Genomic DNA, 26,036 nt, shown 5'->3' with positions numbered 1-26,036 from the left:
TCATTTGCATATATGTGTTTTTGACTGGGCCTGGTGCAGGTTCTTCTGTCTGCTGCATGTTCCTGGAGAAGATGGCTCTTTGTCTATCTTCTGTTTTCCCCTGTGTTCCCCATTGCTTCTTGCTCCCAACAACCAACATCGCTGGACATTAGGTGTGAGACCAAGGAAGGTCATTTGCCTCATTTGAAGGTCATTTGGTCTGGAATTATAGCTTGGGGAGAACCACTTTTTTAGAATTTCTCAAAGTCAAATTCTCAACTCAGATCAAAATCACATTAATCATATCTAAACTGTGCGCACGGATTCGTGAACTGTGGGAGCGGATTCATAAACCGCGGGAACGAATTCACAATCCATGCACACGGTTTTTTAAATCTGTTTTTCTGAATGTCTTATGAGCAGTGGAAATTCTCTAAATTGTTCAAGATTTGAAGTGAATAGAAGAACAAGAACAAGACCCATCCCAAGGAAGCAGTAGGGAGCATTACAGCGCCTGGGGATCTTAGCCAGTGCCTTGGTCAAGGGCACTGACTAGAGAATCAACCTAATGTGCATGTTTTGATTCTGGGGAAGACACCATCAAAACAGCAACGTGCAACCACCTCACAAGTTGGCTTTTTGGTCACCAGACTCAAAATAGCTGAAATTATAGCTGAAGTGAAATTTCTACAAAATTACCTGAATTAATCCATAAATATAAAATACAGAATATTGGATTGCATATTTTCTCTCTTTAATTCGATATAGAGCTGTCTTTGGCAGCATGTGCAGCTTTGCACGTTGGAACACAGTAGGCGCTGTAAGTTGTCAGACTGAGGGTTTTTCAGACATGATACTTGGCTGATAACCTCCATAAAGCACAAGTTCCTATAAGAAACCATTCGAGCAATAGCAACACTTTTGGATCTTTAATTAAGATCAAGGAATTTATGTTAGTCCTAAGGGAGTTTAAAGAAATGATCACCTTTTGAATTCATACTTCTGAACTGCTGCTAACTATAGCTGCCGTTAGCTAGTTAGCTCAGTTAGCGGGACAGTAAGCGATCTGGAATCTGAGCTTGGGGTGGTTTTACAAGAAAGGATGGGCCGGGGCTAGCTGGTTAGCATGCTAACTTCAGTAGATATATCTGCAACACAATATATAGACGTCTTTGACTTTTTTGTTAAACTAAAATTCTTGCATATTGCACCTTTAACAACCATTAATTGAGTTCTACCTAATTAGTAAATTCCCTTGGACTATATACCGTATATAATCATTAATAAGATACGGCATCATTCCAATTGATGACATTCTTCTTTGTGTTGAATGAATCTTTTTCTTCTTCTTCCATGCTGACAATGCTGAAGAACAATGAGGTGAGTTAGTCCTATGCTGAATGCTGAGACATGAGAAACCATACACATTAAATGCATTGCAAGTGAAGTGTCATGGATTTAAGATAGGGCTAAGTCTGGCGATATTCTTATCTTATAGTTTTGATATAATGAACAAATTGTATATGCAGACCCAAATCAACAATGAATGTATCCAACAAACAAGTTTTGTGCGTGTATAAGCCTAATATCTTATTCCCCCTTTACCATAGAGCTCCATTGTTTCCAAAACGAGTCACACTGTTGCAATGGGTGACATTAATATTAATAGTACCTAATAAATGTACTATTTCCTCCTGTTGTTTACTAAAACTACAGTGAATTGTTTTAGGGGATTTTCCGAGCAAACTACATATTCACAAGCTGTTTTTAAAGATTTACATCTTCAGTAGGAGCCATTCGAGCTTAAAGACACAGATAGGGCAGGGAAATCAGAAAGTAAGTAAGTGGAGAAATGGAGTAATACGATGTTGGTTTGATTATGGGAATTTGTTGACGGTAACAAAAATTTGTATAACACTAGTCCTATCCCACTCTCTCCCCCCATTTTCTATCAGTCTCTAAGCTGTCCTACCAAATAAAGATTAAAAGCCAAAAAACGACTAGACATTGTGTGCTTACACTATCCCAAATGTTTCCCGCAGGGTTTAAACCCAGGGAAATTTGTAATCCCACTTTTACACCAACATTTTTAGATGCAGGTAAACCAGCTAAAAACATGTGATCGACTGTTTTCACTTTGCCGGAGAACAAAACTTCTACACAGAAGAAGTTAAACTTGTTTAAAATAGTCTTAACTAACAATCTGAATTAGACACATTGTTTTCATTAGAGCTGATAACGGAAGTTGCTAAGGAGTGAGACATCTTGTTCCTCCCTCATCTCTGTTTAGAACTGCACATGCGCAGTACCAATCAGGCATCTTGACAGAGACAGATGGAAGATATTAACAAGCCAGCAGCCTTAACATCAACACGCGTCATAGCCTTGTGTCTGAAAAGTGGAGCAAATTAGCATGTTCACCCGGGTGTTGTTTTTAGACAGTGAGGAAGCAAGTCAGCGAATGTGCCGAAATCTAACATGAATAAAACTTCAGTCACAAACAGACTTTCATCAGCAGTGGTGCTTGTTTAACAATGACAAGAAACCAACTCCTATAATCCCATGCTACTTAAGTCTTTTGTTTTGATATGGAGACCCCTATTGGCAGAAATCACATACTGTGTTTGAATCTAAAAACTTTTGGTGGCTTTGATTTGTGTTGCTGTTTGTTGCTAGGACAAGTACAACACATTTCCCAAATACTGTATATTATCTATGTTGTACTGCAGCAGTTCATAGTATAATGTAACAAAAATGTTGTTTTTTTTATAAATTGTTACGTCAATGATCAGTGATCATGTTCACAGTCCCCTTTTCTTGCACGTAAGGATTTCTCTTTTGTGACCTATGCTGTGACATTCCTGCCTTGCTAGTGCATGCCAGTATAGCTTGCAGTACTGATAGCTGTCCCAATACATAGACACTGTTTCCAAGATGGTTCAACAAGGAAAAGATAGTAACTCCTCCTTACAAAATGAGTAATAGCTCAGTTGCATATAACTGAACTTCCCTAGAACGTGAATTGGGTTTGGTTGTCTGATGGTCATATATTTTGAGTTGAGAGGAAATGTTTTAGCAGGACCGTGATCTCATGTGTTCATTCTCTTCTCAGGAAACAAGAGAATACGAGGTTTCAATCTGAAGACGCCAGTTTTTATGTTTCAGTATGGACAGATAAGAAGCCTGCTGGCCTTTTTGAGGTCTGTCACACTCACACTTTTGGTGACTCCCTTGGCGCCTCCACCCTGTTCTCTGTACACTGAATATGAGCCTCCCTTTATTTACCCAACAGAGGACACCACACCAGCCCTGGAAAGGCTAGAGCCACCGGATTATTTTTCTAGCTCTTCAACAGTAACGGTCCAGCAGCAGTTTGTACAGTTTTTAATCCTGTGCTTGCATCCTGAGGACTTTCCCTGCAACGTTCCATCAGAAAGCAGAGGGAATCAATGAGAAACTCATGCCATTAAGTGCATATAACCACAGATGTTACGTTTTCTTATGTATATTATACAGTATATGTGTCCTGCCACCATTTAAAGTCAATGCTTATGAATTTATGGGAAGTCTATTAAGAGTAAGATTTTACAATTAAATATCACAGAAAAACATTTGCTTTTATCAGAGTATGCCCCGAAATGCTTCTTTTTGAACTGATGCAACCTGCTGAGAAAATAAATCATAATGTGCCTTAAATAAAAGGCCCTTGAAGAAATATTTCTCTTTCTGAGTGAGATGACAAGATTTGTATCAATCTTATGTCTGTATGTTGAGTACAGAGCAGGATGTGATTAGCCTAGCTTAGCATAAAGACTGGAAGACGGGGGCTGAACAGCTATCCTGGCTCTGTCCAACGCTCAAAACCCCACCATTCCATGCATCTAATGCTTGCTGAAAAACATGTTGTGTCTTGATAATTTGTATTTAAGCAGAAAAATACAGAAGGAAGTTTTTGTGGTTTTAAGGATGTATCTATTTCTTGACCAACAAAAGTTTATCCATCTGGATATTGTTAACTTTATGCAAATGAGGGTGAAATTTGCTGGATGCTCCATTGTGATTGTCTGAAAAACCTTCAAAGAAAAAGTAATGCGGTGCTGGAACAAGACATTTAGCCTTTACCTGGTAGAAAAGATACAAATGAAATGAAGCACTGCTTGGTTCTGGCAGCTAATGAACAAGCTACTCATTAGTGTGCTAGCAATGACAGGCTCATAGCAATAAGTGGAAAGGAAAAAAGCCAAAAGAGCATAATTTGTTGGCTTCCAGTGAGCCTTAACTGGTAAGTTTTTGTAGAGCATTTTTTTTTTACTAAACAGAGGCAGGCTATTAGTTTCCCCTGCTTCCGGTGTTTATGCTAAGTTAGGCTAACCAGGCCCTGACTCCAGTCCTCTACACTCTCTTCACAGACAGTAAATAAGCATAGATTCCAGGATGTTGAAAGTAGTGCTAGCATATAAATTAAGATTATAGATATTATCATTAAACTTTTACACATAAACACCACCAGTTCCCATGGGGAATATTGAAGTTTCAATTTCTGTTTTAAAATGACAATGCTGATTTAACAGTCATATGTAACATGCAGAATGAAAGACAAATGCATTTGATTTCTACTTTGTTTATAAGCATCGTTAGCATTACAATTGAGTTTAAACACTTATAGTGCCCACCCATGCATTATTCTTTCTATGAAGCAAAAGCAACATGCACAGCAACGTGCACACCAAGGTAAGCTGTTGTTCACATTGCCATTGCCTGTTTGGAGATTGCATCTAAATTTAGACCATTACTGTTGTTCAAACATACAGTATATATTGTCCTATGATAAGGTGTATCCATGCAAGCCGGTGTGATGACAATGATAATAATTAACCTATTTTTGATTCATTGTACATAAAGTACTGATAAAGCTACTTCACGAACATCTTCAATAAAAGTTATTGTTCAGAAAAAAAACAATGGATACTCTGACAATGTGTCTTATTTGCTGAGTCACTCGTCTCTGTGTTTACATTGTAGGTGAGTGACTGGTTTGTGTCCATTTGATTGTGTGCTATATTTGAAGACATTCCAATTTTTTATGCTCATGTCGACACTGTCTAATGATATAATCCCTAACTTAATTTGTAAGACAAACTGACTGCAGTTAAATTTAACTTCTAACTGCAAAATTAAATCAATGCAGTGTTCTTGTTTTCTGAACTCAGATTCCTGAAACACGTTATTGATGACAACTTACGATTTGTAAGTTTTGGGATACTTTAAGACGGGTCTTCAACATTTTTCAGGCCATGGACCCCTTCAGGTGACAGAGAGACAGACCAAGGACTTCCTATCGTAAAAAATGATATATATTCATATTAAACTGAGCCTAGAAAAACATGTAAGATGGCCTATAGTGCCATGAATAAACCTTATCGTGCATACACAGCTGTCAAAATAATTACTGATGGATTCATATTTTCATGTTTAACTTTAAACATACATGTGGAAGGTAGGTTGTCTAAAAGGGCATCTATGATGGCTTCATAGATTAGTTTGACAGCACCACAGAACAGATGACACACACTGTCACTTCAACGCCCTTGACCTCTTGAGCTAATTCTCTGAATATTTCTCTTGTTTGTGCTTACACATAGCTAACTAGTTCGTCATTATGGATAATTGCCACACAGTGATTGAGGTTAATGTAAGTTTAGCTTGCTCATATGATTGCACGATGAATCATGAGTAGCCTCTCATCAATGTTGTGTAAATTATTATTTTTTTAATAATGTATCTTTGCTAATAATATGTTCATGTTTCATGTTAATGTATATTTTTGGACAGGTTAATTGAGATAAATAAATGAAAACTTTCAAAACTCTGAGGACCAATAGGTGTTGCGGACTCCCTGTTAAAGACCCAGGCTTTAGGACACTTGAGAGTTTATGTAAGTAAACAATTACAAAGTACAGAATAGCAGAATGGAGCAGGACATGAAATCAGTCAAACACTAAAAGCAGATGTGAGAGTGTAAAGGGACAGATTTGTCGGTACAGAACAGGTTTTAGGAGCAAAACCTTCATTTGGTTCATGCTCAGTATAAAATTGACGAAGACTGATTCTGAGAACCTCATCATCAAAGGAAAAATAAAAATCTATCACACCGTCCCTCTTACAATGTCAAAGCTTCCATCTCACTTATGATCCTGCCTTGTCTTGTTTTAAAAATGTTTTTTTTGTTTAGCTTCATCTCCTGGAACCTCCTAAATGTTGACTTACAGACTGATGACCACTCAAATTGGTGTTATTTTGCCTTCTTTTGAATTACTTCATAAATAAAAAGAAGAATGTTGAGTACAATTCCAGACATGGATGACTGTCAGCTGATAGGGTGTCAGACTGTCAGCTGACACCCTCTGCTCAGCCAACTACAGTGAACATGTGCTCTGTGACTTCTACAGAGTCAGCCAACAGCAGAGAATTATCTTCCTTGCTTGGTAATGTTTTAATGTCTGAACATGTGAACTTGACAGACCGGACCAAACAGGCCAAAAACTCCTTTCCCACCATGTTCACATATATTACTCTGTCTTCAGTTTTAAAAGCTAACACAAATGACATGGTATGTTCAAAAATGTAGATGACAGAAGGTACAACTGTCTGTTCTTCTGCAGGTTTGGCCATTGTTGTAGATGTCACAAGCTCCCATTGTTCCCAAAAAAGGGACAAAGGAATAAAGACAATCATCAAAACAGCAATAATTGCTGTCATACAGAATTACAATTGTGCTGTAATTTAATGTAATCTCTTTCTTACATTGCATTACATTTCATTGAGTGTTGATGGGCAGGTAAATTACCTTAATGCTTGTCACACTGTATGGTTGGGAGCTGTGTTGGAGGAGATGGTTTTTAATTGCATGAAACAATTATGAAGTGCTCTCTTAGTGTTATGTTTACAAGGCTATTATAGGGCTGGGTAGTATGGACAAAATTACATATAATATTTTTGAACAAATACCTCAATATTGTTATTGCTACAATATTGTCGGGATGACTATTGGTACTTTCACTAAATATTAACACAATGAGTGAGAATGAATGAGTAATGTGGATATAATGACAAAGTGGGTAAACACAAGTATTAGAGCAAGTAGAACAGTCTGGGAAGTTCAGAGTATGACATCACTTTACTGTAATGCAGCCTTTAAAACCAAGAAAAGACAACACTAATGCCATATCACCATATAATGATATCCAAAATCTAAGATGATATATTGTCTCAAATCATGATAACGATATAATATTGATACATTGCCCAACCATACAGCTATGAAATTTGATAGGAGCACTGGAAAAAAACAGCATATGACGCATTCATATGATTAAATAGGACAAGCAGGTGTCATAGTTTCATTACTAGCCCATGAAAATGGCAAAAAAAGTGCAAATATATGAATGTTCGTATATTTCCTTCTAAAAATATTGTGTTCTTTATGATAGGGCAAAAGCCAAGGTGGTACTTTTTTAGATTAGATTCAGCTTCAGACAACTTCATTAATCCCCCCAGGAGCAATTTGTTTGAATTGCCCCCGGTGGGATTATTAAATTGTCTGAAAGGCTAAAATGGCAATGTGGACTCATTCCTAGGACCATTAAAATGTGTGTCCTCACGGCAAAGATAAACCCTGCATGTCAATGTTGTGTCTTATTTCCATGTTTTGAGTTTGTAGTGCATTGATGCTGGACAACATTACTACACGAAATATGGTTACAAATGCCAATGTGCTCATGCAGTTGACATTGTAGGACACTTAAACTGAGACAAATTGAAATTTCTGTCTGCTATGATGGCAGCAGATGATCAATTCCAGCAGCTACTGTTTTCCTTTAATTCTACATTCAAAAGAATAAATTGTCTTAAACATTGACTTTAAGTGTTTTAATTACATGTAAATTATTCATCTAATTCTATTACATAAATTCTATTTAAAGGGTCATGGGGTCAAGTTTTGCTATCACGTAGTAGAATCAATGTGTATAAATAGCCAGATGTCTGATTTTTTAAATAATTTTTTTACAGGAGAGAGAATAACCAACTTGAAATGCAATACTTTAAAACATTTTATAAACACAGTGTTTATGTAGAAGTTTCCCTTCATTTTATGTATAATAACTGAATAAACACAAAAAGTTTTTGTGTAAACCTTAATGTTCATAAAATAAGTCATTTAATTGGACTACGTTATATCATTTATACACATTTACTCAACATGATAGAAAAACTGTTTTTGAGTGTATTTTGCCAATAACAAGCTTGTTAAGAAATGTTTATTATTATAGAACTTGTGAGCATTTAAAATTCCAAATTAAAATTCAACAAACTAACCCTTGTCTTACTTAGTTCAAACCTGCCTGGTGGGGCTCAACTGGTAAAAGGTTTGTGAAGGCTAAAAACACTGATATAGAGAGGCGAAGTCCCAGCCCCTCCTGTGTGTCCCATGGGACACAAATCCCTCAACAAGTGTGGTCATATTGACAGCTGCAGTTATGTGAAAGGAGTAAGTCAGATTTCTGAACTAGCTAATATACAGGACAGGGTCTACAAGGTTTCAGTTATGTGTTCTGGTGAGTGTTAAACCAGACAATGTCACTTTGGTGACTATTGGGTGTGTAGTTTTCTAATTACAGATTTTCAAAGTCTTATATTTCATTTGTTTTGTGATAAAAAAAACGACTTTCTCAAGTTGCAAAATGATCTTTTAAACTGACAAATATCATGTGTGTAATTCATGGCACAATTCAAGCAGAATCAAAAAATGATTTGTTTCTCGTCATTCACTACCATACATATTTTTCCTGAAATAAGGTCCCATGGTGTTCCACCTGAAAGGGTGTGACTTTGCCCCTATATAATTTGAAATAAAATAAACTAAAGCCAACATTAGAGTATTTCTGAATGTGTCTATTTTTATCTTTCCATGAACACAATTAAATGAGCAAACTTTCCTGAAGTGATCATATTCTAACTGTAAAATTCAATGGTCAGAATCCATTTGGTCAACTACTCAAACACAACAGAACACTGCCTCCATCTGCTGGCAAGAGCTGAGAATGACCCATCCATGAGACAGGGATGTGGATTAAGCGCCACCTAGATACCTTAGACAACATGGCATTACATTTTGGCTTTTACCTCATTCCCCAGACTGTTACTTACTGTGAAGCAGTCCACCAGGAATTGGATGTTTTTATTGTGATTAGTAGGAAGACTCAAAATAATGTATTTAATTTTATTGTTGATCATCTCTCCAAAAAATCTTTTATGCTGTGACAATAACTTGTTATAGTTTGGTCCAATTTCTGAAAAGGTTGTGATGGCCATTGTTCACCTCACTGTTGTACATCAGTGTGTGGGCCATCAGTGACAACTGAAAAGACCTATGGGCTCCATGTTGCTAATCTATAAAATCCTGGCAGGTAGCCACTCTACCCCCACAAACACCGTTTTGGTTATATTGTGGTGTTAGCCCCCCCTCCTCCTTTATGTTACAACAAAGAATGAAAAAATCTTACATTCACATGCAATTTACTCTGTCATGCACACAACACAAAAGTGCACTTTTCATTTAGCTGTTTTGTTATGTAGTCCACTTGTTTTATATATATATACATATATATGTATATATATATATATGTGTGTGTGTATACATTTATATATATACACACACACACACACACATATATATATATACATATATATACACATATATACATATGTATGTATGTATGTATGTATGTATATATATATATATATATATATATATATATATATATATATATATATATATATATATATATATATATATATATTCATATGTCAGTTGTGGTAGCATTTGTATTACCAGTAATAATATTTTGTTGCAGACATAGTAGTAGTGCTGGCTGTAGTAAAAACATGATCAAAGTGACAGAGGTAGCTGTGCCAGTGCAACAGTGATGCTGAAAATGCTCATTTTAGGTCCAGTAACAACATGGTAAAAGTTCGAGCTGCAGGTAAATGTGGTAGCAATTCAATAGCAGAAGCAGCAGTGACTTACAGTAGTCAGTACTACTGCTTCAGTAGTAGCAGCTAATAGCGGAATGTGACAAAAACAGGTAGGCTATCAGTAACGTCCGTTAGCAGCAGGGCTATAGATACAAGCAGCAGTAAACATTACTCTCAGTAGACCGAACAGCAGGGTGAACACAGTAATAATGGCTAGCAGCAGACGTAGACTGTCCCTTGAATGACCATATATTAGTATCATACATGTGCAATAGCCGCAGCTGAATACAATGTACACAATCTATTCGTTCCTTTTTATGTATCCTCGTTAATTATCTATATCCGTTCCAATGCGCATGCGCGTCAGGCGATTCGCGGTTGCGCCAACTGGTAGAGGATGTTGCTAGCAGCCAGTGTAGATGCACAGCCTTTTTCACAACAATAACACCAACCGAATTTGCATCTCCACATACCTGATTTCAGGAATATACATTCCGAACGCTGTCGGAAACCGTGCATTGGACCGCGCCACGACGAATTCCATCAGTATTTTCTGGCTTCATCTCCTGTTGACAATGGGAGCGGAGGGGTTTGCAGATTTACAAGGCTCCTTTTTGCAGGAGCAGAAACAAGAATCATGGCTGGCCAGCTAGGCCGCGGATGGATTTTGCATCTAACAGCAACACTCTATTGATATTAACTACTGTATGTAGGCTTGGCGCCAGCACTAAAAAAGTGGTGCTAAGAAGTCAGCGTTTTAATAACACGACTATCGTTGATTTTTGTTGTCTTTTTTGGGTCCACAACACAGCTGGTGAGCCCGTTAGCTTCACAACCTTGACTGGTTGACGTCTTGCTGTCGTAGTTAGCTCCTTTAGCCTGCTAACGATAGCTAGCATCGTTTGGCCAGCCATCCACTGGTCAAAAACATTTGGAAAAAGACATTTATTGCGGGATTTACACTCATCGTCTTGTGCCTGGTAGGCATTTGTATCGCTAATTCTTCGTGCAACGTCTGCTCCTGGATGAATGTGGGACAAAATGGAGACCCCGACAATTGTGTACGATTTGGATACCTCTGGGGGCTTAATGGAGGTGAGGTTGGACTGTTCGGAGGCCTTCATTGAGTGAAATATCCCCTTATTGCCAATGCTTTATGTGTTTTCTATCGTATTAATTGCCGTTATTAGCAGACCACCATAGCCTGCTGTCAAGAATTTCTCGGCTAGCTAACTTGATAGTTTGGGTTGATAATGGAGGCCACAAGTTAACGTTACCGCTCCCCAAAAGCTTAGCATGTATTGGCTTAGCGGGCACAAAGCTGTGTATTGTCTCACTATGTAGACAAACAAACAGACACGGTAGCCGTGACCTCGTACTTAACAACTGAACAACTTTTACAGCAAATCCAAACACTGTTGGCGCCGCCGAAGTCCGAGGAGGTAGAGAAGAGGAGTCGGAAGTTGGTGAGAGACGTCCGGAGGAGCGGCAGGGCCACCAACCACGACACCTGCGATAGTTGCCGGGAGGGGGGAGACTTGCTGTGCTGTGACCACTGTCCTGCAGCCTTCCACCTCCAGTGCTGGTAAGTTACAGTTATTTGGACAATAGCGCACGGGGACCATTTATGTACGCATCTATGCATGCTAAGTGTAAAACAGACAAGCGATTGCAACTTTGAGTCTTCGTTTGCATTTGCATGCACAAGTCAGATGCTGAATGGCAACTTCTGTGAATGTTTGTTCCTTTGATGAAATGCGTTTTGCTGCTCTTGTTGTTGCAGAGATTAGAACATGACCGTTCACTGAGAAATGTGAGTTAAATTCTGCTCCGTTGCCTTGAACGAGCACCTGATGGAAGTAGAGATTTTACTAGTCGTTACTGTTCAGCAGACATCAGCTACACAGAGTGCTGTTATTTATGACATGCACCCTCATATTCACTCTATTCTCCCCATCAGCTGAACTGAGGAGAGCGATTGTGAGCATGTGTAGCACTTTGTAAAGTTAATATGTCGAATTCACTTGCACTTAGGCGTTTAAAACGCATTTTCAAGTCATTTCAGTGTGTTTTTGGTTAACTAAGTCGAGTTTGAACATTAACGCTACTCAATAAACACCTTGTTTAAAGAGAAAGGACAACAACTGCTAATTTGATCCATGTCGGTATCGAGTAACTTGGAGTGGCTAGCTGTTGTCTCTTCACTGGAGAATATGCGCTGTTAGATAGTGTTTATTGTATAGTTTCGGAGTGTAACTTGACAGCGAGTATAATTTGTAGTTGTCAGTGAAAAGGCATGTTAGTAGGGTATACAAAGGGTAAAAGAAACGTGTGGATGTAGCCTTCTCTGTGAGAGTGGCTAGAATTAGCTTGCAGTCGGTCCTCCCCTCCTGTCGCGGCTGCAGCCGGTGGAGCCGCTGCTGCTAAAAATGGAGTCGAGACTGCCTCTGTTTACAATATGGCGACCTCACTGCTCTCTTTTCTATTCCACCGCCATCTTACCAACCTTTAAAAATCGGCGTTGAGAAAAAAGGGTCCATAAATAACATGCACGGAATGTTTTGTTATTTACCATGATGAAATAGCGCTATGGCAGTGTTTGTAGTGGACATGTTACAAAGGTCTTCCAATAGTAGCGTTTCTCCGGTTCAGCTGTGCATGGCTCAACGTTCAACATCTGCTTGCATGATTATTTTAACTTAGGTTCATTTCAGACTGTCCCTTAGAAACGTTTTGTCCATATATGGTCAGGCCTGTGAAAGGCTTCATCCTTTGTGCTATCTTATATCACTGCATATTGGGAAGAAACTGCATTGATGTATGTTATCTTAAAGATGGTCTTGTACAGGGTAACTTTTGATCATCTTTGCATGTGAATGAGGGATTATAGTTTGTAGATTGACTTATGACGGTCGAACACACTTGAAGTCAGACCCAATCATTACATACACCATTGCCTGCCTTGACCGTTATTGGCACATGGGCAACCCACGACAGTTTTTATGCTTTGGCTGTCTTGGCATGTTTTACTTTGAATTACTGTAACGTTTGCTGTAGTCATCTACTGAAAAATGTGTAGTTATTGTTGATATGTATAGCTAATCAGAATATTTTTGAATCTTTTCACATGGATATCATTAATTCATGTACCAGCTGTTGCAATGTACTATAAGTGTATGCACATTGGAAACTCAGATTACTTTGCTCAGATATTTTCTTTAATATAATGTAACTGTCAATCCACTAGATGGAGGCAGAGAGTGTAACTGGGCTAGTACTGCTTCTGTTCTCTGAATATTCTCTAGTCAGCAGAAGTGTTTTATTGTCATTGTGACTGTATATTTGAGTAGAATTTCAATAATTTTATGCTGTCAGCAACATCAGGATGTTGGATAACTAGGCAGAGAGGCAATGTGTGTAATTTTTTTTCATAATTACTAGATGGGTCTTTTTTGTAAACCATGGTGCATAATCCAATGACTTAAAATGAGTTTTTCATAAATGTTGTATTCTTAACATAAAATTACACAACATATTTATGAAGCATATGAAATTATATTGTTAATTAATTTGCCTGCATTAATTATCAGCCTAGTCGCTGATGATTGTGTTTTGTCTTTTTACCACAAGCAATCCACCTCTTAGTGAAGAAATGCTTCCCCCAGGTGAATGGATGTGTCATCGCTGCAATGTTCGAAAAAAGGTAAGCGGTGACTCTTCACTTTGATAGATCCAGTCCTTCACCAATGTTGCTATTATGTTGCTGTTGAAATGTAGGAAAACATATTTGTGTGCTTATGGATTGATAATTCAGTCTCTTGGTCTTTGTTCGTTGTGGTCAGAAGCGAGAGCAGAAGTCAGAACAGACCAATGGCCTACCAGAGAGGTCCGCATCTAAGCGTTCTGCTTCCCCAGCTGTGGAGCTGGAGCTCAATGCTGGTCCACTGCGGCTCGATGGTCTGCCTCCAGGGGCTGGAGCAGCTGGGCCTGGTCTACGAGTGGCCCAGGTGCGCCTCTTGGACCGCAGGACCAGCAGCAGACCGAGCAGCCGACCCGGTACGCCCACCTCCAACACCTCGTCCACCCCAACCCCCTCAGAGGAGCAAAATGATGGGGAGGAGGAGGCTGCAGAACAAGAGGATGAAATTCAGGGTGCAGAGCTTGAGGGTGCAACACTGTCCTCTCCAACACCACGCCTCCTCAAGAGGCCCTTTCAGCTGCTAATAGCAGCTGCTATGGAGAGAAACCCCACACAGTTTCAGCTGCCCAGCGAGCTCACCTGCACCACTGCACTGCCAGGTCAGTCAGTCAAAAGGCGGTCCTAAACTTTCACTGTGAAATTATACTGTATTTAGTTCAACAAGGGATGCACGATACAGATTTTTTTTCAGCCGATACTGATGAGCAATAATTACGTGTTTCTCAAGGCCGGTATTGGAAAAGTAAAAGATAATTTTACACTTTTTGTATTTTAAAAAGAAGTTCCCTAACCTGTAGTTAATGCAAACCTGAGGGTAAGAAGATATAGTGTCAAAGATAGATGATTTAATATTCCATAGCTTGAATAAGATTTGTCTTAAAACTTGAAGACTTAAAGACTTTTTCCCTTTTCTTAGAGCCCTTGTAGAACATGCATTGCAAATTTCAATCTTGTTTTCTTTCTCTGAAACTGTTAAAAAACATCCAAACCATTGACGACATGTTTGGTGCCTATCACCCCCCCTCCAATTTATATTGCATTCCCATGATGCCTGGGCTAAATGCTGACCACAAAATACAACATGACACAACAGACAAAACTGTATAGGCCTATAGGTTCTGTGAAACATAGAAACACTGAAATTACCCACCAGTCAAGCAGAAAAACAGCAACCTTTGCATCCATCTTCAGCCCTTTCAACTGTCGGAGGTCTCACCACCTGTTTTTCGGCCATCTCTCCATCTTCATTACCTCGCAGTCAGTCTGATTGCATACTTAATGGTCTCCCCAAACGCAACTTCTTGGTGAAAGTATGAAATTCTGGAAAGCAAACTAGAAGTTGATGAGACAAGTTGTGGGAAGTAAATAAGTGTTGTGCTGGTTTGGTTACAAAATGTGTCCTGGAATGAACTGAGCATTTCAGATGTTTTACTCATTCCAGAATCTAGGTTGGATTGTTTCTCAAATGTTCTGTACTCCTTTTGATTTGTAGGCAGCAGTAAACGGAGGAGAAAAGAGGAACTGCTAGGAAAGCCGTTCAGGAGGCCTCAGCATGAACTGGATTCTAATGGTCTGGTCCCCCTACCAGTCAAAGTCTGCTTTTCATGCAACAGGTTAGATCTAGCAGATTTCTCTACATACAGAGATGTACACATACACCTCCAATGTTTCACGTCATGTGTTGGTTTGCTTGTATTTCCTCTCACAGGAGTTGTAGGTTGGCTCCACTGATCCAGTGCGACTATTGTCCCCTTCTGTTCCACATGGACTGTCTGGACCCTCCACTCACAGCTCTACCTGCTGGCAAATGGATGTGTCCTAATCATGTTGAGCACTTAGTGGTAAGAGACCTGGTCCTGGCTCAGACAGACCTAAACACTATAAATGTATGTATTTTTAAATTTGTCTCAGCCAAGACAATGCATTAGAATGATAAGTTTTCCTTTTCAAATGTTTTGTCTGCTGTCCAGTTGAATCAGAGGACTCTGAGCCTGTCCAGTCGCTGTCAGCTCTTCGACCAGTTCCAGGACAGGATGTCCCAGCACGCCGTCAAGTTAGACTTCCTGCGCAGAGTCCATCGGCAGAACCTGCCCAACCGGCGGACCACCCACCAGCACAACAAGAAGACCATCAAGGTAGACTGGCTGGGCTGGGGGAAAACCGATTCCCATAATAACTGAGATTTTTCTGTTTTACAATTGATTCTTGAGCATTTATCTTGTGTTGATTTCCTCTTGTTACATACTGACGCTGACAGAACAGAAAAGATGCATCAACAGGCAATTCTGAACTTAATTCTGCAACAACTCATTCACTTATGCCTTGACAAACTGAAATTATCCCATTGAAGTGACATGACATGACGTGTTAATTCTGTCATAGCGTTTGAAATTAAGTTTAAGTAAGAATCAGTCCGATGTAAATCTTCTTCGGCAGGGTACCCAAACAGTTTTTGAAGTTTGCAGACAAAGCCCGTCAGCAATGTGTAAACTGTTCAAAGATATCTGCACATATAGTGCAGTGTTTCCCCTAGGATGGAGTTGTAGCAGTGGAGGTGAGTGTTTTCGCCCGTGTGCAAAAGCATAGCGCAAAGTGCACCCTGCCGGGAGGTTTCTATGTGTCTGCCGGCACCAGAGGGGCTCTTTAAGCTTAAGTACATAACAGTACATTTGTGCACAGTAATGAGCAGGGGAAATGTCTGTCTAGCTTACGTATGAGGTGTCTCAAGCTTTAGTAAAATACACTTTTATTGAACACAAACAATAACAAAACAATAACTTTAAAACAATTATTGACAATAATTTAACAAAAAACATATTAACAACCAACCATATACAGTAAAATCACATAACACAAATACTAGAACAATCCAAAAGGTCTGTGCCTCCAACCCATGCATCTTCCCACTCCCTCCCCTGTCCCCATCACAATCCTCCCCTCCACCCATCGTTTACACCACCTTGACAGCTTTCGCGCATCACAGTGGCCCTCGTGCATAGTAATGCTGCATTCGAGACAGTAGGAATTTTCCGACCTCCTACTAGAAAAAGTAAACTGGAACGCCACTCTTAAAGTCGGAGTCCTTACTTGTGAACTCGGCACAAATCCATCTACCCCGACTTCACGGAGAATCAGTTATTATTATTACTATTATTAGTTAAAGCTTGGAGGTCGGAAATCAGAAATTTCAACTGGGAAATTCCGACCTCTGACTTTGTCTGGAACGCAGCATAAGGCCCGCTCCAGGAAAAAGTAAACAAACGGTGCATGTGGAATACCTACAATCTTTGTATCAAGATGGATCTTCCAAATGTTGTTTATTTCACAGATAAGCCTATAGGCCCATGTGTTTCCTTGCTATTTCTATCAAATGATTGCGTTTGCTGTAACGTTACTGTGCGATACTCACGTGAAGTTGCAGGACTGTTTTCCCATCGGCGAATGATAATCCTGAATCCGTGATCAGTGTTGCTTGCTTCATGGTTGACATCTACCCGGTGCTTGTTAAAATTGTTGTGCTGACATTATCAAGTAAGCTCAAAGTTTCTCGTTGCACCTTCTCCAAACCTGGCGCTAACGTTACCTCCATTTTGGTGTATGCTGAGAGACGGCACAGCACAGCACAGCACGGAATAGCGGAGTTTAATGCGGCGCACCTGCATCAACCGGTAACGGTATATCTGGATGATATGTATGTAGCGAAGGAGACAGCTTGCAAAGTTTCGTTGACAGAGACAATGATAGTTGCCAAGCAACCAAGATAATATGACAATAGAACCATGAATACTGGCAGCCAAAATTGTTATATTAAAGTTCATTATTCTAACAGCTGCAAGAAATAGCGTAACAGGCTTCATAGTCTTTATAGGTGGCCCACTGTGGTTCGTGATTTATTTTCATAAATAAAATCGTTTCAAACAGGTGTGTGATTGACCTGGATATGAAGAGTCCAAAGCGCAAAATGATATAACGTTAGTTTCTAAAGAGACAAGACTGAGCCCACTCTCCACCTCTCCTCTCTCCTCGTTAAATTAATGAATTCAAAATTCAGCAGCGGCGGTCATATTTCAGCAGTGGCAGTCCGCCGCTGCTAGGTGCATATAGGGGAAACACTGTAGTGGAATGGTTCAGGGAACCAAACAATGAGCTACAGCCAGTGAGAGCAGACACTCCTCTGCTGTCATCAGCAGTAATTATCTGAACCCAGTCTTATGCATTTGTTTGAAGTATGTTTCGGACTATAGTGGCATACACACAAGCTTTTCAGTATTTAAAACCAAGTCAGCCTTGCTGAAACACAGCAGGCAGCAATACCTTTTTATTGCAGAAATATTTACAGTCAGATCAGATAGTTCTTGCTGCCTTTGTACACCAATCCATTCTCTCTTCTATATTCTCTTCTTTTCTTCCATGTTTATTTATTTATTTAATATTTTGCTGCAAATCAGTACACAAACAACTTCGAGCACATTATTTCCTGCATCACTTCTCATGTGTGCTCTCATGGCAAACGGCACAGTGATCTGACAACTTTAAAAGTCATGTGGGGTAACCGTATAACAATCACTGTTTGGACTCAGGTGCCAGATGCCATCAAATCCCAGTACCAGAATCCTCCTTCCACCCTGCTTCCTGCAGGGGTGCGCCAGTTGGAGCTTGCTTGCAGCGGTGTTCCCGACCATCAGCCCTCAAAACACCTCACCACAGAAGCAGAGCAGCAGGAGGTAAGCCAATTTTAAAGCTTTAAGAACATGATAAATTTGTGATATTAACAGCAACAAAGGGGTATTAAATGATTGATGAAGTTTGCCTTAACTATGGATGTTTGTGGATTCAGGAAGCAGATCCTTTCCAAGAAATGAAAAGTTTATCTCGGAGTTGCGTGTGATTGCTAATTCAGTGTTTTAGAACGTGTGGCAGCAAAGCTAAACTCACTGTTCAACATATGGGACACTCAGCAAACAAGGGTGTGAAAATACATGCATGTTCCTTTTTTTTCCCTGACTTTAGGAAGTTTGTCCAACTGGTCCCAAAAATTCTAGCTTCAAGTTATTTCAAATTATCGCAACAAAAAATGATTCAATTTCTTCCTGTGATATAAATATCTGCATCAGATAGGACCGCATTCTATATAGAATTGATGGTTGCTTCTTATGTTTTAAAATGATGGGTTTGCTGTGTTGAACAGTGGCTTCAGGATGTCATCACCCTCCAGTGCAGCATCATGCGGCACCTGTCCATTAAGCAGAAGGCTTCATCCACCGCATCCAGTCTGTCATCAGTAACATCGCCAGCAGAGTGGATATCTGGGCAGAAAGCCAGTACGAAATCGCGTCTAACATCAGATGACATGAAAACTCAGGCCTCTTTAGAAAGGACTTCTTCCCCTGACCCCTGCTCAAAACCCTGCAGTGCACCTGATGACCCTCTGAGGGCTTCTTTTTCAGTGGACCCCCTGCCAGAGCTGGGTGTTTGTAAATGCAGCGTGATACCATGTCTGAAATGTAGGAAACCCAACGGACCTCTGGCAGAAGATTGTCAGCCCCCCAAAGCCAATGGACCTGTAGACTGTAACAGTGCCTCAGACTCCTGCAGGCAGGCTGAGCTGCAGCACAGACTGAAGCCCAGCACAACTCCCTCAGCCCCTGCGTATGGGCTGGTGAACCACATAGGAGCAGAAACGGTTAAAAAGGAGCCTGAGGGTACCACAGAGGCCTGTACTCAGAAAAACTGCCCCACCGCCTCGAAGATATGGCCCCACAGTGGCCAGCAGAACCACAGGAGCCAGACACAGCTCCAGGAGAGTATGAGCAGCGATGAAAAACCCTCCTACTCGATCACCAGCCGTGCACACTCATACACACCGTCTAAAGGAACCCAGGAGCACAGCCCAACCAAGCTGGGCTCGTCATCGCCAACTCCAGGTACGCACTAGACTCCCACATTAATTTGAGTTCTACAAGTTTTTACTTCTACAAGTAAAAAAAATTGAAAATTACACACGACTGGTTACCTCTTGCCATGTTGAATAGAACTTTTGAATAATTTCCTCGTAGCAACTAAAGCTACACGAATTTCCATATTCCTTCCTCATTCTTGTTTTCTTTGGTACGAAAAAGTTACAGGAACAACTGGTGCAAGAAGTTATCGTGGTGGAGTTCTTTATCTACCAAGTTAAAACCTGAAGAGAAAATGGATTACATTTGCAACTACAATAACTGTTAATGATAGCATCTTCACAGGATGTTGGTGGTTGTAGTCATACTATGGTCGTTGTTTAGATAGTGTATACACCGATCAGCCAAAACATTAAAAACACTGACAGGTGTCCACTGGCAAGTGAAAAACATTGATCATATCTTTACAATTGTTCTGCTGTGAAACATTGGCTCCTAGCATTCGACCAAGTACACCCACTCATGGCTATGGTACCCCCTGATGACAAGCTTTCCAGTGGAACATTGCATTGTTAAAAGATGATTAATGTTATTCACTCCACGTGTCAGTGGCTTTAATGTTTTAGCTGATTGGTGTATGTTGTATCTTGAATCGACTAGCCCTCCATTCTTTCTCTAATGTAGTCTCTCTTTTGTTGGTTGTTGATGTGCTGTGGATTCAGTACTATACCAACTGTACATTACAGCAGCACTGCAACAAATCTGACTGTTGTGAGTGTTGACGGGGTGTTAAATGAAGTTTGTGGTCATTTTTGCAATAAGTTATTTTTCTGACCTTTTCACTATACACTGTTCCGCACTTTGACCAAGGTAATCTGAAAAACCATAGTCACTGGGAACAGCTACCCAGATTTCTGAAGTGTCACAGCAAAATAACAGTGTTTATTTGTTGTACACAAAAACATTTAAATGGCTTAATATATCGTTTAAAGGTGCACTATGTAGGTTTGGGAAAGAGATTTTAATCTAAAGTGAGATCTACATTGACTTTCATACTGTTTCACTTTGTTTCTATTTGGCAGACCCTGCCACCTTTCTAGCTCCAAATAGTGTTCTGTGGACCTCTGAGAACAAAAAGAAATATTTCTGAGTTTGTATTATTACCTCAGTTATACTGTAAATATTAATATTTTTGAGTTTGAATTTCTTCTACGAAACTACAATAGTGCACCTTTTTAAAATAGGTTATTTTACATGAATTAGTAATGCTCCCATCTAGCCAAATGTCCAGTCCTTCAGATCAATCTCAGTTCTTTGACCACATGTTGTCTATGCATGTTTCCCCCCTACAGACACAAAGGCTCGTCCTGGACTGATGGACTCACTGCTGCCCAGCACTCTCTCCTCAATCGCTAACCTTTCCAGCTACATGAAAGATGGAAAGGATGAGGAAGGAGGTATGTGTGGCCAGTCAGTAGTGAGATGTGACTCTACACACAATGTGAACTATGTGGTGTTGTAGAAATGGCTGTGATGAGCTACACTAATGGTATAATTGCCTTCTCATGTATGTCTGTGTCTCTGTGTGTCTGTGTCTGTGTGTGTGTCTGTCTCTGTCTGTGTGTGTGTGTGTGTGTGTGTGTGTGTGTGTGTGTGTGTGTGTGTGTGTGTGTGTGTGTGCCTGTGCCTGTGCCTGTGTAGGGATTGATCTGGACAAACTGGATGCAGAGATGATCAAGCTCCTGGCCTGGCAGAGGATCCAGCAGCTCTTTCCCCCCAAAGCGCCCAGCACTCCTCCTCCCCTAGCAGCCATGGCTGCCCCCAAAACCCCATCACCCCACCCTGACAGTAAGACATTCACTTACTTCTGTCGCCAACACTGCCACGTCTGTGTTTCTAATCTAATTTCTTGTTGATTAAGTATGTGTGTGTTTTGTTGTTTTACTGTTAAGATGAATTTGAATGACTTTCAACATGATACTCTTCTTACCAGGTCAGAAGAAGGTCCAGGCTCGAGCTGTCTTCTACCCTCTGACAGGAAAAGGAGGAGCTGTTAGCATGTGCTACAGGACATTATACATAGGATCTGGTAAGACATGCTGACTGTATCAGTGACTTCAAATTAATTCGCCCACCTTTTTTTCTGCACTGTAAATTGTGCTTGCTTCTGTAGAGTGATCAAGATATTGTAAGTAGTTTCACTCTTGTCTTTTTAACATCTGGTGCTGATATGTTGATTATTAAACCTTTAATTTCTTCTATGATATCAACTGAAATGTGTCTGAAGCGCCAAGTATAAAATGCTAGCTGGGTTTTATGTTCTACTTCATACTTTAGTTATTAGTTGATCAGTTTCTGATTTTAATTAAAACATGTACCATTTTAAAACTATTTAATATGTGTATAGTTCTGTTGTGTTGTGTTTAGACCACAACATTCTGGCTCATGACCAACATGTGACAAAAACTTGTAGCAATGTATTTTATTTCTACAGTGTGATATCTGTTTATCTATAGATTAAAGCTTTGTCTTTGATGATCATTCTTGAGTTTTGCCATGAAGAAACAATTCACTTTCTTTTTATGTAATGTGTTTTGTAAAGGTGCTGACATGGATGTGTGCCTTACAAACTACGGTCATTGCAACTATATATCGGGGAAACATGCCTGTATTTTCTATGATGAGGTATGGACTTGGAAATGTATAAAATGTAGACGTATGTTGTTGTACTGCACCACAATTCTCGACCACTGCCTATTAAAGGTGCTGTTACTGGTGGACATATTGTAAATGGTTTGCATGTGTGTCTTTTTTAGAATACCAAGCATTATGAGCTGCTCAACTACAGCGAGCATGGCACGACAGTAGACAATGTCCTGTATTCCTGTGACTTCTCTGAGAAAGCGTCGCCGTCTCCACCCAGCGGCCTGGTGGCCAAAGTCCAAGGCATCATCCGTGAGTACACCTAATTTTTCCAGTCTCCAATAGTTAAAATTCTCAAGTATTTATAGTATGTGCAGTTGGGAGAGTTTAGGGTCATCAGAGAGCCAAGTCGGTGTGAACCAACTCCCCTCCCTGCCTCCAGGTGGCACTAACTATTGTTAAAACCCACTAGGCTTTTTATAGGCACAATTGAAGAAAAACATGAGCCCTTTTCACACAAAGACTCCACATTATCGCCGCAGCAAAGGCTCGCAAATTCTCCGTATTTGTTTGTTCACACAGAACCAAGCAGCTCCGGCGTAAAGCCGCACCAGTGTGTCAATTCATACAGCACACCGGCACTGCGGATCCAAAAGGGGCGTGACGGTACACATGACGATGATGACGTCTGTGTGTTTTTTTTCAACGTGTTTCCCCCGGTGTCCTCCTGTTAATCTAAACATGTACCCGCTTACTGTTTATAATCATATGGATGCTGTTATAATGTGTTGTAATTGAGATCATGACCCACCATGCATCCTGGAAAATGACAAAGTTAAGTTTGTCCCTGTGTTCTCTGCAGGTCGCAGTAAGAAGCGCGAGGATGACAAGGGTCCCAGCTCTGTGGTGGGTTTGTTGCTGGCTGGTGGCGTAATGAGTAGCCAGCCTAAGGGCAGCTCCGAGCTCTCGTGCAGCTGTAAGGCAAGCAGCTCCAGTCTGATAGGAGGCAGCGGGGCAGGCTGGGAGGGCACTGCCCTGCTCCATCATGGCAGCTACATCAAACTGGGCTGCCTCCAGTTTGTCTTCAGCATCACAGAGTTTGCCAGTAAGCAGCCCAAAGAAGAGCAAAACGCCACTCCTGCCGCCAGTTGCACTGGCACCACCACCAGCAGCCCCAGCAGCAGCGCAGACAGAGTCACTACCAGCACTGCCCCCATCATCACCACCACACCACCATCATCCAGTACTGCCACAGTGAGCAGCCCCTCCAGCCAGGATGAGGCCGACACTGAGACTGTTCCTCCCCACCAAGTGCCCATTCTGCACGCCAGCTCTGTTCCATAACCCGCACAGGAAGTCCCGCCCTCCCTCCTTTTGTTTTGCACCTTCCGAGTCACAATGAAGGGAAAGCTGCACAGCTGGTTGGTCAACAGGGAAAATTTTATTTTTTAACTTTTAATGGTTTATATCTTTGCATGAACTTGAAGTATTATTGACAATCTCCTCTGTTTTTCAATGACTGACAGTAACCTTCTGTTCACTTCAGACCGTTAGGACTTTGAGCGAACATTAGTTACCTACGCTCACTTTTTCTTTTGCCAGTATATTGGTTGTGTATGGTGTAACATTATTTTGTCAGTCAGCCCATTTAGCACAAACCTTTTATTTAGTAGTAATGAATTCCATACATTCTTATTTCTTTTGCTGCTTTTGCACCACAGGTAGCTATATATGTATGAAAACATACATGCTTATACACTATATGTATATATATAAATATAATGTAAATATATACAGTATAATTCAGTGTCTCTCAATTGGAGAAGCATTGGATTTCATGTAGATTTACCATTTTTTGGTTTTTAACTGTACAGTTCATGAATTTGTGATACTGTGTAGAGTACCAGAAGTTTTGTGATAAAACTTGTTCTTAGTCTGTACTTTCCGCTGTAGTTCATCTGTAAATACCATATTGTTTTAGCACTCATTTTAACATCTTGTGCTGCTCTGTATATAAGCACTCTTTGTCTGTACCTGCTTGTCTGTTCAAACCTGTAAATACAGAAAGATTTTCTAAGAACAAACCTGATAGATTTGTGTCCTCTGTTATTTTTATCCATTTTGTATTTTAGATTTTCAGCATTGTGGCTCAAGTCACAGTACTGATGAGGGTTGTAAGTAGTAAATAGTAAATAAGTAGTAGTAGTAGTAGTAAATAAGGATGAATGGGGAGAAATGGCTTTCCACACAATGTCTTAGAACATGAGACAATAACATCACATGTGCCAGACTTAAAAGGGTCAAAATGTTGGTGAGAAAATTCTGAAAAACATCACACATCGTTTTGCTGGTTTAAGGCATATTGTTAAATATTTTGATGGCATTTAATCTAACACTCAGCAAAAAAGAAAATGTGCATTAAATGCAAATTACAGCAAGAAAACTGAATATCACCGCAGTGTGACTGATCTGAACACAATTCCTAACACTTACACAATGCCTGTGTTTTGGTAGCATATAAATAAAGACTTGGAGGTAAAGATGTTGATTCATTTTGGATATGGTTGGATATTTTGTAAGAGTTTGGAATGTGAAAAGTCTGAAAATTTTGATCCATTGTAATAAGCTATGCCCACTTTAATTAATCATCAAATTTTATGCATTGATTCGAGATGGTGCAAACTGAATTTTGTACGAATCCATGCAGCCAATTACAGGATGTAAACTTTTGCCTTTGTGGCACCCCCTATGGTCCAAGCTTACAATTCTTTGGAAGGCCTTTTCTCCAACAAGGCCTGAATATGTGTAGCAAGATCTATGATGTTTGGACAAATCCTTCTTACTTATGGCCGTTTTCCTGCTTAGCTCTGCCCCCTCCGAAGTTAATTTGCCATATCTCAAAAACTAAATAAGATGGCAACAAGCTGTATACAACTAAAAGGATAAGCTTAGTCCAATACAGATCCCCCGGAAACTTGGTATCACTTTGGTTTAGGAGATGTCAAAAATGTGTTTTTCAAACAATTTTAAAAAATGGCAGAAAAAAATCAGTCTTTTATGGGCTGAGTGTTTTTTTACTAGAGCACACTGAGGTGGACTTGGGTGTCAGATTTAGCATCAGTCAGGCTTGCAGTGTGAAGATTGAATTTTTGGGCCTTGATTACAGCACTACCATTTGGCCGATTGGGCTGATACTTTATGGGAAGGATTTGCTCATCCTTTCCAGTTATTATGCCAAGTTTCGGGTTCTAGGTCATCGCCGCACCGATAATAATAGCAATAACAAAAGGGTTCTGCCCCTTCTGGGCTCAAACCCTAAATAGTTGTTTTAATAATTTAAAAATAGCTGTCAACTGCTAATAAGTGGGGATTCCAGGTAGCTAACCTGGTAGAGCACTGCTCCCTCAGGATGAGACCCCACTGCAGTAGCCTGGGTTTGATTCCAGACCTCTGCTATTGTACCAAACAATCAGGGCAAAAGCCAATACAAATAACCTTTAAAAAATGTAACAGATCATTTCCCAATTTTGGTTTTCTCATTTCATAACAAATCCGTTGGCCACCACGTACACGGACCATGAACGCATACAGACACTGCAGTAAAGAGGGGTTTGTTTTGGTTTGTTAAACTTAATTTTTGATTTTACAGATGTTGTCAACTGAAACAAGTTTTCTTCAGAATACTGCAAACAACGGAATCACCTACAGTGTGTGATTTTAAAATGCCCCTTGTTTCAGTCCCCTCCAACACATTAACACCCTGGAGATCGATAGAGACATCA

General features: G+C 40.1%; 2 protein-coding genes across 2 annotated transcripts in view; both read left to right on the top strand.

Annotated features, from left to right (window-relative positions):
* The window catches only part of sez6b (seizure related 6 homolog b), a 186,575-nt gene extending 183,454 nt beyond the window's left edge, over window positions 1-3,121 (top strand). The window contains exon 16 of the mRNA XM_073495562.1: window positions 3,092-3,121. Coding sequence (XP_073351663.1) covers window positions 3,092-3,121 — 30 coding nt within the window. The remainder of the gene's footprint in view (window positions 1-3,091) is intronic.
* A 7,271-nt stretch (window positions 3,122-10,392) lies between these two features.
* phf12b (PHD finger protein 12b) lies at window positions 10,393-24,343 on the top strand. The gene is made up of 15 exons (XM_073493849.1): window positions 10,393-11,109; window positions 11,418-11,599; window positions 13,645-13,717; window positions 13,857-14,313; window positions 15,207-15,327; window positions 15,423-15,555; window positions 15,685-15,849; window positions 18,295-18,438; window positions 18,903-19,638; window positions 20,964-21,068; window positions 21,313-21,459; window positions 21,605-21,700; window positions 22,214-22,296; window positions 22,428-22,566; window positions 23,117-24,343. Exons 1-15 carry the CDS (start codon window positions 11,044-11,046, stop codon window positions 23,596-23,598), a joined length of 3,129 nt encoding a protein of 1,042 aa, XP_073349950.1. The 5' UTR covers window positions 10,393-11,043; the 3' UTR covers window positions 23,599-24,343.
* Window positions 24,344-26,036: the final 1,693 nt, after the last annotated feature.

The sequence above is a fragment of the Pagrus major genome, chromosome 2 (genome assembly GCF_040436345.1).
Source record: "Pagrus major chromosome 2, Pma_NU_1.0".
NCBI lineage: Eukaryota > Metazoa > Chordata > Actinopteri > Spariformes > Sparidae > Pagrus > Pagrus major.
Note: the sequence above shows the minus strand (reverse complement) of the source record. Positions and strands in the feature narration are given on the sequence as shown.